Source organism: Garra rufa, chromosome 14, assembly GCF_049309525.1.
Source record: "Garra rufa chromosome 14, GarRuf1.0, whole genome shotgun sequence".
NCBI classification, from domain to species: domain Eukaryota; kingdom Metazoa; phylum Chordata; class Actinopteri; order Cypriniformes; family Cyprinidae; genus Garra; species Garra rufa.
The window spans coordinates 15,106,234-15,125,250 of record NC_133374.1 but is presented as its reverse complement, the minus strand read 5'-3'; the positions used below and the strand labels follow the sequence as shown (position 1 = coordinate 15,125,250).

The following is a 19,017-nucleotide window of genomic DNA, read 5'->3' as shown; positions in this document are numbered from 1 at the left end:
AGAGTCAGAAATGTCAATATCCGACAAGTCAAAGAAGTAACAACGCAGCGAGAAAAATGTGTTTGACTGCAGTCTGCGCATCAAGGTCAAAAACATGCAGTATGTGGTTTTCCTGGCGGGAAAATTAGAAATGCATACAGAACCACATTTGTTATCAGCCGATACTAGAGACTTATTTAAAGGATTAGCTCACTTCCAGAACAAAAATTTACAGATAATGTACTCACCTTCTTGTCATCAAAATGTTCATGCCTTTCTTTCTTCAGTGGCAAAAAAAAAAAAAAAATTGTTTGAGAAAAACATTTCAGGATTTTTCTCTATACAATGGATATTTATGATGCCCTCAAGGTTGAGCTTCCAAAATGCAGCTTTAGAGGAGGATTTTGAAGATGAAAGCGAGATGGTAGTTTTTCAACATACCCTAACTGTATTGAGCCGGATTACACAGACTACTCATGTGCATCACAAAGACGAGACAAAACGAGCATTTGAGGTTATAAAGTATATAAATTGTCAATTTGTTTTGAAAATAACCAATCGTTTCGCTAAATAAGACCCTTCTTCCTCGGCTAGGATCGTTTAGAGCCTTTTGAAGCTGCATTTTGGAAGTTCAAACTCGGGGGCACCATACAGATCCATTATATGCAGAGAAATCCTGAAATGTTTTCCTCAAACAACAATTTCTTTACGACTGAAGAAAGAAAGACATGAACATCTTGGATGACAAGGGGATGAGTACATTATCTGTACATTTTTGTTCTGGAAGTGAACTAATCCTTTAAATTCAAATCAGGCCTGGGTAAAAATGTTAATTTTATCTATAGTCTATAGAGCAGGGGTCCCCAAACTAAGGCCACAAATGCTTATGAATCTAAATCAAGTCAGGAAATCTTTCTTTTTTTTTTACACAAAAACAGTACAGATTTTAAACACGGAGTCATTTATGTTGGCCATACAGTGTGCATCCCCTACAGACAGCACAATAAACAGCCTGTTAAAACCGATAGTGATTACATACCAGTTGCAACGCTGCAAATCTGCTACCCTCCATGCAGCAGGCAGGTTCGTATGAGGTCTCAGACAGGGAAAGACAGCGAGAGCCAGCAGGCAGCAGCACAGAGTTCGGCTGTCAGAGGGTGGAGTGTGTGGGCCGATAGCCTCGGTGCTACATCAGTACTGTGCATAGGACACGGCAGGTAACCGCAGCATCAAAGAGAAGCACGGCGCAGCGTCGACTGGGCGGATTTGGAAGCTTGTCTGCTCCTACAAGGGTTCTGGCAGACTTGGCAGCCTTCCACTCTGGGAGAAACCCTAAATGAAAGCTCCGGGATGCTCCGTACTGAGTTTGTCACAGTGTAATAACCTGTCTGCGCTGTTGACATGCTTCCAGGCCTGACAGCCCAAGGCAAAGTCAAAGCTGGCCTGAAGTAATACCGTATTGTCTTATTTTTCAAGACTTTTATCAAAATCGAATAAAACTGAGGGCAGAGAAAGCAAATGCAATGAAGACAGAAATGTGTGCAATCTGTGCTTCAAAACCTCTGTAATTCTATGCACAAGAAAAGACGACGAATGACGAACCAATCAGAATAGCCTTTTTACACTTGGTATTAAATTTGCACATTTGTAAATATGTAACCCTGGACCACAATTTTTTTTTTCGATTTCTGAATTGAATACAAAACAGCAGAAAAAAAACGAAATAATTTTAATTAAATTAGATTAAATAAACTACACCAAATATGCCTTTTCCATGGTTTTACCATAACGAACAGAGCTTGGAACAAAAAGAGAATATATTTTTTTTTCCATCAAAGGAACCATCGAAATAGGAACGCACAATACAAAGCCTACATTATAAATAACAGTTTATCATTCCAATTCATTGGGAATATGGAAACACTTGGATTTGTTCTTAGCAATGCATATTACTAATCCAAAATTTAAGTTGATATACTTACGGCAGGAAATTTACAAAATATCCTTAATATCTTAATGATTTTTGGCATCAAAGAAAAAAATCAATCATTGTATTGTTGGCTTTTGCTGCAAATATACCCGTGCAATTTAAGACTGGTTTTGTGGTCTGATATAAACATAACGTATAACAATTATTAAAAATAATAATAATAATAATAATAATAATAAATAAAAAATTGCAGAATTTCATTCAAAAGCAGAAAAAAAAAATACTTTAATCTGTAAAAATAACAACATCATAATTAAATTTTCTTTTTTTAATTCTACTTTAGATACCAATTTATTTTTGACCAACAAAATAAAATTCTTGCTTCCAAAATTAATGGGATATTGGGAAATCTGCAGAATTATGGATCACCCAGTAACACAGATGGAACATTCTATTTCTGACACACAAAAACGGCATGGTTACTGAAGAATATTGTTATTACCAGGTATAAAAAAGGGCCTAAGACATGACCAATCAATCAGAAATCAACTGGGACAGACACCCAGGTGGTCACTGCACGCAACTTAAAACTTCTGCAAGTGCAAGTTTAGCCCTGGTGTTAGAAAGGGTCAAAAAATACATTTGGTCCAGCTCACACTGTGTCTTTAGCTGGGAGGCAGAACACAACACCCTTTGTGTTATTGCTACTCTTTTTACTCAATTAATGTCACAGGGAGAGAAATATCACCTTAGAAAAATCATGTGTTTGTAGAACTGGCACAAAGCCACTGTCTACAACAGCAGCTACACAGAAAATGAACTTTTTACTTAACTTTCATACAGTTACAAAAGAAAGACAAAGCGATTTGCTATTGATTAGGGCCATTTGTGAAAGGCCTGTGTGTATCAGTTTACTTCTGAATAGGCAGTGAGCCTGAACAAATGAGGAAGGAAGAACAACACAACAGCCAACACAAATATTTGCAGGCTCTTTCCACGAATAGGGTACAAAATAGGGCTCAAAACTAAAAAATAAAGAATGAGTGAAAATTATTTGAACTAAAGAATGAAATGATTTGTTTTCTCTTCAACAACAAATAGCTACTAAAAGGTGCTCACACTTCAGAACACTACTCCTATTTAAAATAAAAATAGTTTATCATAAATATTTCAGAAAAAACATGTTATTTAAGCCTCTAATAAACAATGGAACATCAACATTGCTGTAAAAATTGGCACGGAAATTCACCCTCATGTCTGCACATCTGACGTAAAAACAAGTTCAACCACGCACCTTTAGAATCAAATTTGCAAGTGCAGAATGCATTTTGACCCCTGTCTCAGTCTATTCTCTGTTGTTTTGGCTCGATGTGAGACGTGTTGCCATACTCTCTAGAACAGGATTCAATTAGATCCCTCACATCCTGCTAATCAAAACAAATCAAAGGAAAAGCACCAAAGCGCCATGTTCTCCGAGCCATGCTAATTGAGAGATGTGTCTTTTTGAGAAGGGAATTCTGGGGGGTGTGGGGGTGGAGAGGGAGGAGGGGGGGTCTTGGGAAAGATTGCAGTGAGTGGTGAGATCTTAAAGGGGTTTTGTCAATGGCCATGTCCAGAAGAGCTTGTTTCCTTCCCTTTCCTGCATGCCTGTTCTCCTCATTAGTGTCACTCAACAGCAGTTAGTGCTGGGCCGGCCACAGCGGTGCTGTGCTCTTCTCTATAGTTCTCAAACATGTGAACGCACCAGCCATGCTCTCAGTCACCAGGCCTTTACAAGAGGGGAGGACGGAGCTCCTCAGAGAAAAAAAGGAGGCAAAAATGGCATATTCGACATGGTCATGTGACCAAAGCTGAGTGTAAGGCTGGTCTAGAGTCAGTTTACGCTCCTCAAATCCAACCCATAGACTGTAAAAAAATATGGACGTAGTATCCGTGACGTCACCCGTAGGATTCTGAAGCGCTATTTTGAAGCCTGTAGTGGGCGGGATTCGGTCGTCGCCATCTTGGAATCGTGTCACCGCGCGTCACTCCCGGATAATCAAAAATGGGCAAAAAGGCGGGACGTGGGTGGAGCTGGTTGCTGAAACCACGCCCGCCTAGCACGACAGTGGTGACAGCAGCGGCAATCCCCCTGTCACTCAAGTGGCCACGCCCTTAATTATGCTGAACTTTAAGGCTTAATATAACTTAAATGGATGAGTTATAAAAAAATTCACCCCCCTCACAGTTGACATGAAGGGCAAAACTAGCTATATAGACCAAAACCATTTTTTGAACCAGGCTGTAAACATACTTTTTTCTGTATTTTAACATAGGGAGTCAATGGGACTGACTCCCTTGTGCAGCCAGTCTCTAGCGGCCAGTCGATGAATTGCAGTTTAAGACACTTCCGTGTTGGTTTCTGCAGAGAGAGCGGGAGGTTGCCGCTTGATCCAACCTTATCAATGAGAAGGGAGAAGTTGATCAATGACCTTGGGTAAGGATGCAAAAGTTTACATACACCTTGCAGAATCTGCAAAATGTTAATTATTTTACCAAAATAAGAGGGATCATACAAAATGCTCTTTTTATGCTCTAAAATGCTCCACAAAATGTTTTTTTTTTATTTAGTACTAACCTGTTAAAATGTTTTCACCCACTGGCTCTTAATGCATTGTGTTTCCTTCTGGAGTGTCAGTGAATGTTTAAACCCTCTGTAATAGTTGCATATGCGTCCCTCAGTTGTCTTCAGTGTGAAAAGGATCTCAAAATTGCAAGGTCATTGTTGGAAAGGTTTCAAATACACAGAAATGCTGAAAACCCAAAGAATTTGTGGGACCTAAAGGATTTTTCTGAAGAACAGTGGGCAGTTTAACTGTTCAGGACAAACAAGGGACTCATGAACAACCATTACTAAACAAAAACAAAAAACAGAGCTGTGGATCACTCAGGTAACAACATCGTATTAAGGATTAAGTGAATGCAAACTTTTGAATAAGGTCATTTTTATAAATTCAACTATTATTTTCTCTTGTAGACTATATGTAAACGTCTTTTATGTGAAATATCTTATTCAGGTCAGTACAAAATAAATACTAACGTGCATTTTGTATGATCCCTCGTATTTTGAAAAATCTTGCAAAATGTTTTGCAGATGCTTTGACCTAACTGTACATACACCAAATCAATATATTAAAATTATTTCTGGATTATATGACACTGAAGACTGGATAAATGGCTGCTGAAATTCAGCTCTGCCATTACAGGCATAAATTACATTTTACAAAATTATTAATATATAAAGCAGTTATTATGAGTTTTACAATATTACTGTTTTATTGTATTTTTAATCAAACAAATGCACTTTTTACCAACTCTCTTAGTCCCTTACCAACCCCAAATGATTGAACAGTACTGTATAAAATAAATGCTTAAACTAGCCTGAACTGAGACTTCTTGAGCAGTAATAAATCTACCAGACAACCCTTGAATGTGTAAAGAAGGGCTTTACCTTTTTAAGAACAAGATGTTACTCTGCATTCAGATAGCTTCTCGCACTAATTAGAAATTAAATCATACATAATTGCTTGCTTAAGTTGTTTAATTATCAGTATACCACAAGTATGTCTGGTATGTGTTCATAACTGTGAGACGAAAAAATGAGATTCACTATAAATGTCACTCACCCACAATGAAGGGTGCAACACTAAAACGATCTCGGTAATTGACTATGTAAAAAGATTTATTCTGCAGCAGAACCAAATTTGTTTATGTAACAGAGCAAATTAATAACACTATTAAAATTTCAAGAAATAAGTGACAGTTCTGAAAATCCTCAGCCCTGGTGCATGGTGAACTATGAGATGGATCCCTTCTTTCCTTCTGACTATCTCTCAATCCACAACCTTTCTTTTCTCTTTTGTTGTTCCTTGCATCAAAACGTTTCATCATGGAACTTCCATGCGATGTTTACATCAAGCCACACTGAGATCTACCTACAACAGATTTAGCCAAGGCCCTTTTATCAAATCTGTTTTCTCAACCCACGAAAACAAAAAAAAATTGAAAAAGCACCTGCAGAAAATTCACAAAGAGAGAAGGGGCTGCTTTGCCAAGCTGTCAGCAAAGAACCATGGCGGCGGAAATGAAAGAGGCGATCAACGAAGCCGGATCGAGCCGGGCGTTAGCCGGGCTTTTTAATTGGCGCCGGGGTTGTTTGGAGTCAGTGGGCTCTTGGTGCCCCTCTTCTCTCCCAGAGAGCGAGAAAACGTTCGCTGAGAGGTGGTTTCGGCACTTCACACGGCAGCACCTTTTGGACTTCATTAAAAACTTGGCCTGGAGTTTTCACACTTAGTCGTGTGCCTCTCCCCGAGAGCCCGCGCCACAGGACCCGACAGCTTCGCTGTTTCGCAGTACACTAGGTGCAAATATTTTTACACACTCAAAAACTGACAAAGAGCGAGAGGGAGGGAAGGAGAGTGAGAGGAAAAACAGCACCATACAATGTAGGATGGAAAGGAAATAAAAAAATACAAGGGTAAACTCAATTTCACCTCCGACAAGCGCTCTCTCTCGCTCTTCTGCCAGTCCCGTGCTAGGCGGTTTGCGGGAAACGAGAGAACTGGGAATGTAGCTTTTGCTCAGGCATTGTTTTGACAGCACTTATAGGCGGTAAATGCCAGGACATCTCCACTCAGGCTGGTTGTGTGTTGTGTTGCTAGAGCTGAAGGATCGCATTATGTTGTATGCTGGGCCTTTTAACATGGCTGTACTTCAAGCACAGCTACCATTTTTGTAGATAATGTCACTCATTAGACTGATTATAGCCACTGGCTTGGCAAAGATTGGTGAGACCCCTGTGAAATCAAGTTTAAGGACCCAAAGGTAGCTGCTTTGAGCTTTGAATACAAACTCATTATGCTGTGTCTAACAGTGTTTTTTCTGCCATTAAAAGATTATTGTGTCATTTTTGCTGACACTAGTTCAAAACAGTCTTAATCAGTCTTAATCAAAACAGTGCATGTATGAATGGTCATATGGCGTTTTCGGCTGTGTGGTGTGGACGGAGATCCTTCGTGCGGTAAATTATAAAATTACCGCCAACTCCTTCCTTGCGTTTTCTTTCACTTTGTAAGCGCATTGTCACACAAACAAAATCATTGCGAAAAAACGAGACGGGAGCTTTAAAATTTATTAAAAGAGGCTTCGAGGCAGAGGAATTTGCCTCGATCATTTTTTGTAATCGAGTTACTCGAGTTACTCGAGGAATCGTTTCAGCTCTACTTACAAGTAACTAAAAATCACTTAACTAAAATTATTAGTAGCCTGGCAGTAGTTGTTAGCTAATATGCAAACGCATTTGCCTTATCTCTCACATAAAGCATTATAATAAAATAATATTTCGCCAGTTAACTAGAATCCTTGTGCAGACATTTCCTATCCCATTTTGTAGCAGAATACAAAATACCATTATAATATTTATAACAATAATTGTACATAAATAGGTTTTCAAAATAGTTGCTTGACTGTATTCAACGTACAAGCTACAGTTTCCCCAACACTGTTATCTATTGTAACAATATGAATTTTCTACAGTTTTCCCCTAACCAGTGAACCTACTGAAGGACATAAATAGCTTTGAAATTAATTATTTTGGATCGTAATGCTTCGTACACAAATGTCTTGAAGATAAATACAAGCCCACTAAATTAGCAACTGGCGATGGAGCGGCCTCCGAACATGATCAATGAGAAAGGACAAGAATCAGCAGCAAACAAATGGCCCATCACATACAGATGATCGTCCATCGCCTTACTGCACCTAGAGGCTTGTTAAAACCGCACTACAGCAGCTGGTGAAGCGTCGGTAACTTGATTGGAAGGATTATGCAGCCTTAGGGTTGATGAAAATAACAGTTTTCTCAGAGGGCGATATCAGACATGCGAAAATCCATTCGCTTCCAAAAGTGGCCTCAATCCCAATATCAATTAAAATCTTGTCGGGACATGCAGAGCCGTGTTGGGGAAAAGTAGTGTGAAACAACAAGCCCAATCACAAACACGGCAAAAAAGCAATCTCGCCCTCCGCCTGTGGTAAACTTCTGCGCTGTTTAACACAATCATTGCAAATACAAATCCCCACTCCCTTTTAGTGCTTTTGTTGAGAGATAAAAAAACGGATCTGTCGTCGTTGCACGGCGAGGACAAAATGGCTATTCAGAGGTCTGAGCTTTTGTTTCCTTCATTTTCCATTTGGATCTTCGTGTTTAGCCACTGCTGGTTTGTTCTTAAATCTAAGCGTAGGGTCGGATAGGGTAATGAATCTGAACGGCGCTAACTATTGGCAACTTCCTAAGGTGCGATAATGCCTAGCCTATTGATAGGACGTGGGAATAATAATGTATTTGCATTAAAGGTATTATTTGTCAATGTGCCTGGCTCTGAGCAAACATCCACAGGGTTGCAGTCTAACTGCCACTGGAGCCTGGCCGTATTAATACAACTATTCATCCCGTGTCCTGCTCGAGCCAAGAAACAGCATTAGGCCCAGGGCCCTGCGGCCTGCATTTGGACCGGCCTCGCTGGCATGCGTATGTGCGCGAGAGCGAGAAAAAGAGTGCACCTTTTCTCCTCCAATGAGCTCTGGATGAAGCAAAAAAGTTCTTTATATCAATTAGCCAGACAAGTGTGCAATGGACACCTGTCACCCCAAGAGCCCTCCTCCCCGGCCTGTTCCGATCAAGGACCGTCTGCCGCCCTGTTCCGCATCCGTTCTAAAAGAAAGCACCTAGGCTGATCTCAGATCGGTGCACCTTTCCTCTTGTGTGAAAGTGCTGGTGGCCCGTAACTGAGCCAGGGGGGCCGTCCCAGCTCTGCCTGAGAGGCCAAGCAACGGCTGCACGGCAGACACAAAATCTGGGGCACAGACCATCTGGCTGACAGTGCAGTCTGAAGTGAAGAGGCTGTCGGAAGTTCGTTGCCAACATGGCTCGCAGAAGCAGGACATTAGATACCATAAAAACACACACACACACACACACACACACGTTCGGCTGTACAAAGAAAATTTTCTTGTTGAGACAAGATTCAAACGAAGGATTTAATGCTCTGAATTCCACAGCTGAGGGCAAAATTCTTCTCTAGTTTTTTTTTCTTTCTCTTTTATAAAAAAAAATTATTCTCTAATGATCTTACATTCAAGCAGCGATGCTAAAAAAGGTAAGTTAATCACCACCCTACCTCATGCCCCCAAAAAGGGGAAAAACATAAAAAAAAAATTCAACCTTCACGCTCAACGAGGCAGCGATAATTTAATATTTTCTCCGTGATAGTTCTTTCGGGTTCATACCCAGCCATACTAATTAAAAAATCTGAATTCCTCACATTTGAAACAATTAAACAGTCTCTCCTTGTACTATGACACAGAGAAGTCATAGTTAGCCTGGAAAATAACAGCAGCCAGACTGCAACAGACCATAACGTAACATCACAGCTACAACTCCAACTCAACTTTGCTCTATCAAAGGCCAAATTCAGCGAAAAACATTCGCCCTTTCACACTATTAACAAATACGCAGCAGACTTGCAAATGTAAAGTGGCTCAGCATGAGAGAGCAAAAGCAAACAGCTCTTACCTTGGGTTGAGCGCGTCTTGGAAAGGCAACTTTAGGATCAATCTAAATGAGACAAGGAAGGAGAGAAAGAAATATGAGAAACACTGAGCTTGTGATACTGTTACGTGAAGAGGAAAATTAGAAAATATTAGAAAAAGCCAGCAATGTGCTGCGACTACTCGATAACCTTCATGGAAATTATAGCATTAATCATGATGCAATGCTCCATGTCTCATGTGTAATCTCGCCTAGTTATTACACGCTGGTTGCATGAGGCCTGTGTATGACAAAATCGAATAAAACCTTACACAGGTTAGAGCATAATTACTCGATTACAACATAAATAAACAGGTGGCAATATATAACACACCGGAGATAATTCAAAGACTCGCTGAAGAAGTGCTCGCGGCCTCCGGGGAGGTCAGGTCGACATGGCGGGAGGTGTTTTAGTGAGCGCTGTAGATTTGCGGAGAATCAAGCCAGGGCATTAGATCAATACGTCCACAACCTCCTTCCCCCCTGAGGGATTACCATTATTATGGGTGACTCTTTCCTCCGCTGTACCACACCGCACGAGGGGTTACCGCTCTGCCTATAACACGTTCTGGCATGTGATAGGGCTTATTAGTTACATAAGCCATGTTATTTGATTTTATTATATTACAAACTAAATGTAGTTGTGCGCAATAACAAACTCACATCAATTGCAATCAGAAGTGAAAGTGAAAAGGTTTTTTTCTCTTATCGATCTTTGGCTCATTTTGAATACTGAAAACTATGGATGATTCTAATGCTAAAAAGGGATCGTGTCATTAATGATAAACAGGCATTATTGATTTCCACTAGCTGGCTTGTTAGACTTCATATTAGTGAACATCACTTATTTATTTGAAACACTCAATGATTTTGCACAGCGAAAATAAGTGAGTTCCTGGCCGACTTGCTGTTGAGCAAGATGTTTGCTTTGGTCATTTAAACATTCATAGACTAAAACAACAGTCGCTCTTTTTGGCACACAGTCCAAAAGCTTGGGCAGCCAGAGCACTAGAAGGATAGGACGGTAGATAATCATGCATGCGAGAACAAAAACAGTTCAAAGACTTGCCTCTGCACTCTCATTAAATGGAAAAATAACTCAAGGGAAAAAGATCCATTAGTGCTATATTGCTCTTGAATATACCGCATGTCTGAATGCTTTGTCACTTCTCATAAATGGTAAGAAAAAGAAAGCAGAATTGTGAGACGTGGCAGCGTGCAAAAGAAAAAAAAACTAAGCGTAATAAACATGTTTTGGTGTAATACGGAGGAGGAGGTATCCTGGTAAATTAATTTGACCTGAACAGAATTGCAATATGTACACCACCACGGAGAAAAAAAAAAAAAAAAAAAAAAACCTTTCTGGTGGGAAATGATGCTGTTGTGTTATACTTTAATTCATCCAGAAAAGTGTTTAATCTAAAACAGATTGCTTTTAGAGAAACCGGCAGCAGTCTTTCAGTTGTCAATACACAATGCAATTCTCACCCCAGGCTTTCAGATTTGCAGATTACACAGCTTTTAATCAAATGTGAAACAAGTGTGTCAAGAATATCTCTCTACATGTTTTCTTTGGTCCATTTGCACTCTTCAAATGTGACAAAAAGATTGGACAGGAAATTGCAAAAAAGTGGAAAACAGAAAACGTAATAAAACATAGCTGTCCGGATTGAAAGATGACACTGCAGGTAATTCTAAACAAAGCAGATACTTCATTTATTGCTAAATGAGGCATCTAAATATTTATATTAGTACCCAAAACAGTGTTAATCTACAATATAACATCTATGAAATATAAAAGCATTTTACATTAAAACACATTCATAAAAAGAAAAGGCCTAGGAAATTACAGTAATGTAAGGTTTTAAAACAATGGCATTTAACAATATCTCTTGTTATACACATCAAAAGCAACTGCATAGGCAGTTTATAGCTTTCTCACAGCTCCTCCTCACAGAGTCATGACACAGCCGCCCCAACCCTGACGATGACATCACTACCCAGAGCTCCGTAATCCCTGCTTTAGCACCAGCCGCTACTGTCCACATGATCTCAATCGCTCTCAATCCTGGATACATCACTGCTAAGGCTAGCTTTCCCTTTTTTCCCCCTCGGCCATTCAAGAGCATTTGAAACGTCAAACCTTGACCCACTTTTGACTAAGAATACTAGAATTACACATGTGTCGTGATTATGTAATCTAAACGGCCTACTTTTGATGTCCGAATTACAAGTTTTTCGACTAGTGCAACACTGACATGAACAATGTTATATTATTTTATTAATCAGACAGAAATGTTCTCCCTCCTAAAGGCATTTCGGCTTACATCAGTCAATGCCAAACTGGCAGGGAGAGAGACATAATGAATAGCACACCTGTATTTCTAACAGATTTAGGGCACGGAACCAAGAGAGGTGGCGAATATTCACCTGCTGTGCTAAATTATGATTCAAAATTAATATTTGCCAATTGCTGGATTTAAGTAAACAATCATCAGTAATCTCGCTGCTGCTTTAGGTGGGTAATAAACTGTTTAACAGGTTAATCTGCTGTTAACCAAATTAGCCACTTTATCTAATCTAATCAGTGTGACTTGTCAGTGAACTTTAGTTTGGTGTTTTACATCTTTACACGCACACTTTATTCTTAAACTGATGATAAGTGTTACGTTTTCAATAATAAAATACTTTTTTTTTTTTTTTCAAATATGTTTGAAAAGGTTTATGTTTAACAAAACAAAAATTGCAAGCCAATCTTATAACAGAATTAAACAACTTTTTTTTTTTTTTTTTTATGGAAACCACTGGAAATGCCAATACGCAGTGTTCTGGGAGAAAAGTATTAGCCACAAAATTCCTGAGGGAAGCTATGAACCTCTGTGAAAGCCTCTAAGTACAGTCCGTCTCTTGATATGAACTTGCAGCAACATGGCATCCATTAAAATAAGTCAGTGAAGGCGGTATTTGTCCACACCCTAGCTATCCCAAATAAAAGGCTCTTTCACTCTGGACTCCTACAGGTAACTAGCAGCTGCATCTACAAACAGGAAAGATGGTGACTTTATACATAAAGAAAATAGAATCCACATTAACTTTACTGATACAGCATCTGCTTATCCTGGGATTCACTGACACATGAAAATCTAAATGCATTTCTGCCTGGATTCAGGTTAGGTTGAATAAGGCAAAGCTATTTCTTGCTGACAGAAATATACACATGACTCAGTTTGCATATTTACATGGCCAATGTAAATTATTATAAATGATATAATATAAACACACAGTATTTTCCAGATATTACTCATACTACTAAATAAAAATGCTTTGGACGAATCCATACTATATAAAAAAAAAAAAAAGTATGATATAAATGTATACAAAATAATTCTAACATCTACAGGTAAAAACACACTTCAAAATCTTTTTAAAAATTTGAATCTTTATTTAAATATGCACAAAAGAAATCGTAGTTTACTTCATATTACAAGGACCGTTTAATGTCGAAACAACAGCAAACTCCTGGCATGAATAAAACAACTGAAAAATAAATAAGAAAAATTAAAAATAAATAATAATGACACATTAGGAAATGAATTGAATGCATAATACTTAAAAGTATAATAATGGAAAAAGTGTACACTTGTACACACACTAACCTGCACCACAAATGACAAAGTATCAACATAAGTCTAAATATACTATGAAAATACAAAAAAAAAAAGAAATGAATGTGATCAAATTAGTTTACCATGTAAATCATGCACATAAAACATTTCTAGTCAGCAAGGTTTACAATAAACTTATGCTTGCAGGAACAACTACGTCATACATTGCAAGTCTTACATCACAAGAGGCACAGCTGGAGTCACGATCGAACACCACCGCAGGTAATTAGTCCCTTCTTGCAAAGAGATTTAACCCTTTGTCCCCCAGTCCCGGTTTGGCAAGCAAGGGGTTAAACCCAGTTGAGGCATGTGAGGAAGACAGGACTAATTATCCGGCTACTTATTTATGTCAAGTGCCCCGCTGTTGTGTGTGTGGTACAATGACAAATGCCGTGGAGTGCCTCAACCCGGGAAGGGATATGATAGGGAGACTGCATGTCTTTTCGCCACTGAATGTCACAGATACAAGCATGTTTAAACAGCACTTGACAAAACACAAACGCAAATAGAAGGGAACGTACCGTCTTTGAGTCTAATTCGTGGTGAGGTTGAGCTAGGACCTTATCTACACTGGCCGCATCCGCAAACGTAACAAAGCCAAATCCCCTGGAAAACAAAACAAACAAAAAACACAGACATACATTAGGAGCTGACAGCGATGCGTTACACATGTTTGACTGGTAAGCCTGTTAATGTATCCATTCTAACGCTACATGAACTTTGATATATATAACATATACAATTACAGGTTATCTTAGAAATATAGTGTCAAGGACAAAAGAGTACAGAAGGTTGCACAAAAATGAAAATTCTGTCATCATTTACTCAGCCTCAAACGTGTATGACTTTCATTTGTCTGAGGAACACAAAAGAATGTGTAGAATGACAACTTCAGTCACCATTCACTTTCATTGTATGGGGAAAAAAGATACAAATAAAAGTGAAGTGTGACTGAAACTGTCAGTCCCGAACAATTCCTTTTGTTTCGGATAAACAATAAATGACAGAATTTCATTTCCTCGTGAAATATCCTTTTAATATTTCCACCCTCTTATATTATTTAGCAAGAACAAACTTATCTCAGATAAGCATTTGCATGGTGTGTTAACGTTACCTCAGAAATACAGTCCAAGGACAATTTTCACGCCACACTTAATCCTGGGTTAACGTCTTTTTAAACCCTGGGTAAAGGCCAGTTTTAACCTTAGGTTAAGAAACGCTTCAAACTTGTAATTTGAACGCTGTTCTGCATTGCTTTTAACCGTCCGTTATGAAATCCGTTTTAGCCAAGACAACCAATCATAAACTGCTTCGGCGCTTCCCTCATTAAATATTCATAAGCATTGACAAGTACAGTCGCAGAAACTTTCACACGCCGTTTAATTTAAATGTTTGAGGGAAACGATGTGTTTTTGCAGTAGGTTTCAAAAAACGTAAGGATGTGGGTAACGACGTTAGGTCTCATGCTATACGCGTCAAATTAACGTTTTTTAATCCTCATGAATATGCAAATGACCACGCTAACGTACAGTATGAAATCTCGCAATCTGACAGCGCAGGATTAATTGCTAGCCCATGGTAAAGTATGAACAGTGTGAAACACGGAACAAAATAACCCAGGGTTAAGAATGACAATTTCAAGTGTGAAAAGCGCATTAACAAGCCAATGTCACGGGCAAAAGCGCTCGGTATATTAAAGGCATTTGGTTTAACGTGAAGAACCCCAAATCAATGTCAAACTGTATCCTGTCCACAAACACAACGATCCAGTCGGCTCAACAGCGCATAGCATCTGAATAACAGCGCAAGGGCAAAATCGACAATGTACCGCTTGGAATAAAACCCTCGGCGTGTTAAGGAATTATAAAAACATTGTTTGTTGCTTTGTTTCTTTTTACCTGGAGCGTTTTGTCGTGGGATCTCTCATCACCATACATTCTCTGATTTCTCCAAATTTACTAAAATAGTCTCTAAGGCTGTCTGTGAAGCAAAAGAGAAAGAAAAGAGCACACATGAGCTTTGCATTCGTGCGTTACACACCAGTTTGTAAATTAAACGCCCCCCTGGATGTCTAACAGGGGTCGAATAGAGGACTTCAAATGACGGCACATATCCCGCACAGCGCGCCACGCTGGATACAATGAAAGAAACACAACACAGCCCGACAAACGCGCGCAAATGACAGCGAACCATCGGTCTCTTACCTGGTGAAGTTTGCCAGCTGAGGCCACCGATAAACATTTTACTGTAAGGAGAAAACACAGCAGAAGTGAGTCCAGATGTCAGATCGGCCATTTTGACGTGTAGCTAGCGACAAAAAAAGCAGAGCTAAACGAAGGCAAAGCAGAGCGCTGTGTGTTTACTGAGCCCCGGTGGGCTGTGCTCTCTAATATACATCAAACAAAGGTGTAGTAGTTGCGTGCACCCGGAAGAGCGTTTTTAAAACATGCTCACAGGAGGAAAAACACACAAGGAAAAAAGTCAAGTGCTGTCAGCATTGGCTCTCGCTTACCCCGGGTCGTGTTGCGAATCGTTAGGGCTTCCAGATGTGGCTTGGCTCCCGTCTCCCTCCATGACTAACCCAACTATGGCCAGTAACTAGCACACACACTGTCAGAGCTAAGAGAATATTACTGAGCCGGGAATGCGAGCGTCACACGTGGGATCAGCTCTGCCTGGCTCCCTCCCCCTCCCGTCACCCACACGGGGCGGAGCGCAGAAGGGGCTCGTCACCTCACCCATTCCATTGACGTCATTAGCATGGCCCCGCCCACCCGGGACTCGGAGCATGAGGATCAGATCACATCGCATCACTTTTATTGTCACATCACCGTGCACATTACACACATGCACAAACGAAACAAGGCCATGTAAACAAAGCTGCACAAAGTCGATCTGAGTGATGCACCGATACATCCAAATACGATATCCAAGGTCCAGAGTATAATTAGTCTGTTTTTTTTTTTTCATTTTACCCCAAGACAGAGATATATTACATCACAGATAATATTAATAAGCACTGATTAATTTTTAATACTTCTCCCCGTAGAGAACTCATAAGTTGCCTTCTGTTTGTTTGGAGTTGCTCAAACATGTCCAAAAAGCAAGTAGGGCGTAAATTAATTTACAGCCAGGCTTGTTTGATTAAATCAGTGAAGGATGTAACTTTTTTTTCTAAATCTTCAGGGTTTACTGAACTGTTTTTGTTATTGTGAAGTAATTATTAAATTGAAAAATCACATGTAAGTTGCAATCACTTTTGTGACCCTGCCACAAAACCAGTCACAGGGGTCAATTGCTTTCCATCCAATATTTGGCTGAGATATGACTTTTGAATATCTGAAATCTGATCCAGAAAATGTGTTTAGTTATTAGCAATGGATATTACTAATCAAAAATTAGTTATATATTTACAGTAGGAAATTTACAAAATATATTCATGGAACATTATCTTTACTTAATATTCCAATAATTTTTGCCATAAAAGAAAAAAATATATAAATTTGGCCCATCCAGTGTATTTTATATATATACCTGTGCTACTTAAGACTGGTTTTGTGGTCCAGGGTCACATATCATGCACTAATGATATAACATTAAACACTATATATACACTGTAAAATGTTAAAGTAAACACAGCAAATAATTGGATTATATAGATAACTAGAGCATGTTTTACAAAAAAATAATGCCATTTTAGGTTTTATACCTGTTTATTATACAATTACTGTCTTATTCATTTTCCAAATAGCTTCTACACCAGTTTCTTCAATATACAAATATAATAAAGATACATACAATAAGATAATACAATCTAACAGCAATAAACACCTATTTGCTAACCAAAGAAAACATGCCTTAAACACAAATCAATATTCATCCTTCTCATTCTTAAGCACATATATGCAAATATTATATATGATTATTGTTTTCCACCGCTGTGTGTACTCATATAGCGAATGTACAGAATACACCTCCTTTGGCGACACCCATCTGTCACGTTGAGACGTTAAACTCAAATTATCTGAGCTATCACACACCGCCTGAGGGTCTGTGGACCCCTTGACTTCTGCAAAATGCAGTTTTACACATCAATTAATGGTCTTTAAAATGCACAAAAAGGTTAAGGGATCTTGTGCTTATTATCCATGGAGAGGGGGAAGAGAAAAGGGAAAGAGAGAGAGAGAGAGAGAGAGAGAGGCTCAATTAAGGCTGCCTGCTCAGTGGATTTTCAGTCATGCTACAGTGATTGCTGTTTATTTCCTGCAGCTCTGTTTAAGAGAGGCTCCATGGCCCAAAGACACCTCATCATTCTTTTTTTTGTTCTCTATACCTATACCAATTCACATTATTTCTATTTCTCGCCTCTCCTGCTAAAGATAGCTTCTGAACAACAGTCAGAACTCTTGAAGTAAAGAGTCCGTGTCCAGAAGAGGCTGAGATGCTCTTGATTGGCAGGTGAACCCGCTGTCTCACCTCACTGCCTAGCGGGCAGCTTGTTGGTAAACTGACACACGGGTACCTGTGGGGCACAACCCAGAAAACGAAACATCTCTCTCCCCTCTCAGTTTATTCTCTCTCGGGCTTTGAGCGAGACAAGACCACCGCTTTTAAAAAGAATGTGTGTCAAAGACACTTTTGTTTTCAATTGAAAAGTTTTTTTATTGACATTAGTAATTCTAATGAGTATTAATAATAATCATTATCAGCTCAAAGTGTGCTGCCTTCTGCTCTTAGCCTGAAATGTCATTTCTGTTAAGTTCAAATATGCATCACCACCGCCGTTCCATTCCATCGCAATTCAATACGTAATTAAATTTCTGGCAGAACATTTTACAGGGTATTTAAGATAATCGAAATGACATAATTTCATAATAGGATTTGATAAGCATAATGGTGGGAAAAATAGTTTATTCAGCACAGTTGCCTTTCATTTGGGAAGAAAGTACAGAATAACATTTCATCTGACCACCTGAAAGCATGTCGAGTTTTATGCCTTGTCATTTCTCTGGCATTACAATGAGGCGCTATGCCAGATCTTCACAACTGGGCCGTCAAAGGGGGCTGTTTTTAGAATCATGGCTCATTGAGATTTGGCATAATTGAAGAGGAAATTACTGTTCGGAGCAAGGTTTTAAATATCTGCTCGATGTCCCGGGTGTTTCGTAGCATATAAGCCTTAAAGAGCATTTAGGGATATGTTTATTGTGAGGCCAAACGTTTACTGGTTCATTAAAGAACACTGTGGACCTCATTAGACCTTTTATAAGCGTATCATTTACTTGTTGGAACTGTATTATCAGTTGCAGAATTCATTTCTGGCACCTTTTAATTGTCTGATCGGATAAAAAACAAATCTATTCATGTACATTTCGCCGTGTAGATCAGCCATAAAATCATCTACATAATAAATACGCCGCTGCCATGAGACGAGGCATCAGTTTCATACGCTTATGAATTTTACCATTCGCCATATGCATATTCATGTTGCTTGTGACATAAACAGAGACACGGCTGTCGGGTTTGATGAAATTGAAATTCAACTTTAAAAGAAACGCACATCAAGAGGATATTTAAATATACACATTTGCATTCGCCAGGTTTTGAAGGCACGCTTTATTAATGCCGCAACCCTCGCCATTATTAAGTTAAATCTAATGTCTCTGGAAATCCATTAAGTCTTCAAAAACAGCGGAGAAAGATGTCTGAACTGAAGACCCTTATTAAAGACTAGACTAAGTGCACAACACAGATCTGTCCAATTAGAGCCTGTGCATTTTGCAATTAGAGAGAAAAATGTAATGTGCCAAACATTG

General features: G+C 39.1%; 1 protein-coding gene across 7 annotated transcripts in view; it reads right to left on the bottom strand.

The window, feature by feature from the left end:
- Positions 1-15,889, bottom strand: part of msi2b (musashi RNA-binding protein 2b) — a 299,604-nt gene extending 283,715 nt beyond the window's left edge. For all 7 annotated transcript variants that reach the window (XM_073817253.1, XM_073817254.1, XM_073817257.1 and 4 more), the window contains exons 1-5: positions 15,714-15,889; positions 15,406-15,446; positions 15,100-15,181; positions 13,723-13,807; positions 9,522-9,563 (exon numbers count right to left, since the gene is read on the bottom strand). In XM_073817253.1, coding sequence (XP_073673354.1) covers positions 9,522-9,563; positions 13,723-13,807; positions 15,100-15,181; positions 15,406-15,446; positions 15,714-15,775 — 312 coding nt within the window. In that variant the 5' untranslated portion in view covers positions 15,776-15,889. The remainder of the gene's footprint in view (positions 1-9,521; positions 9,564-13,722; positions 13,808-15,099; positions 15,182-15,405; positions 15,447-15,713) is intronic.
- Positions 15,890-19,017: the final 3,128 nt, after the last annotated feature.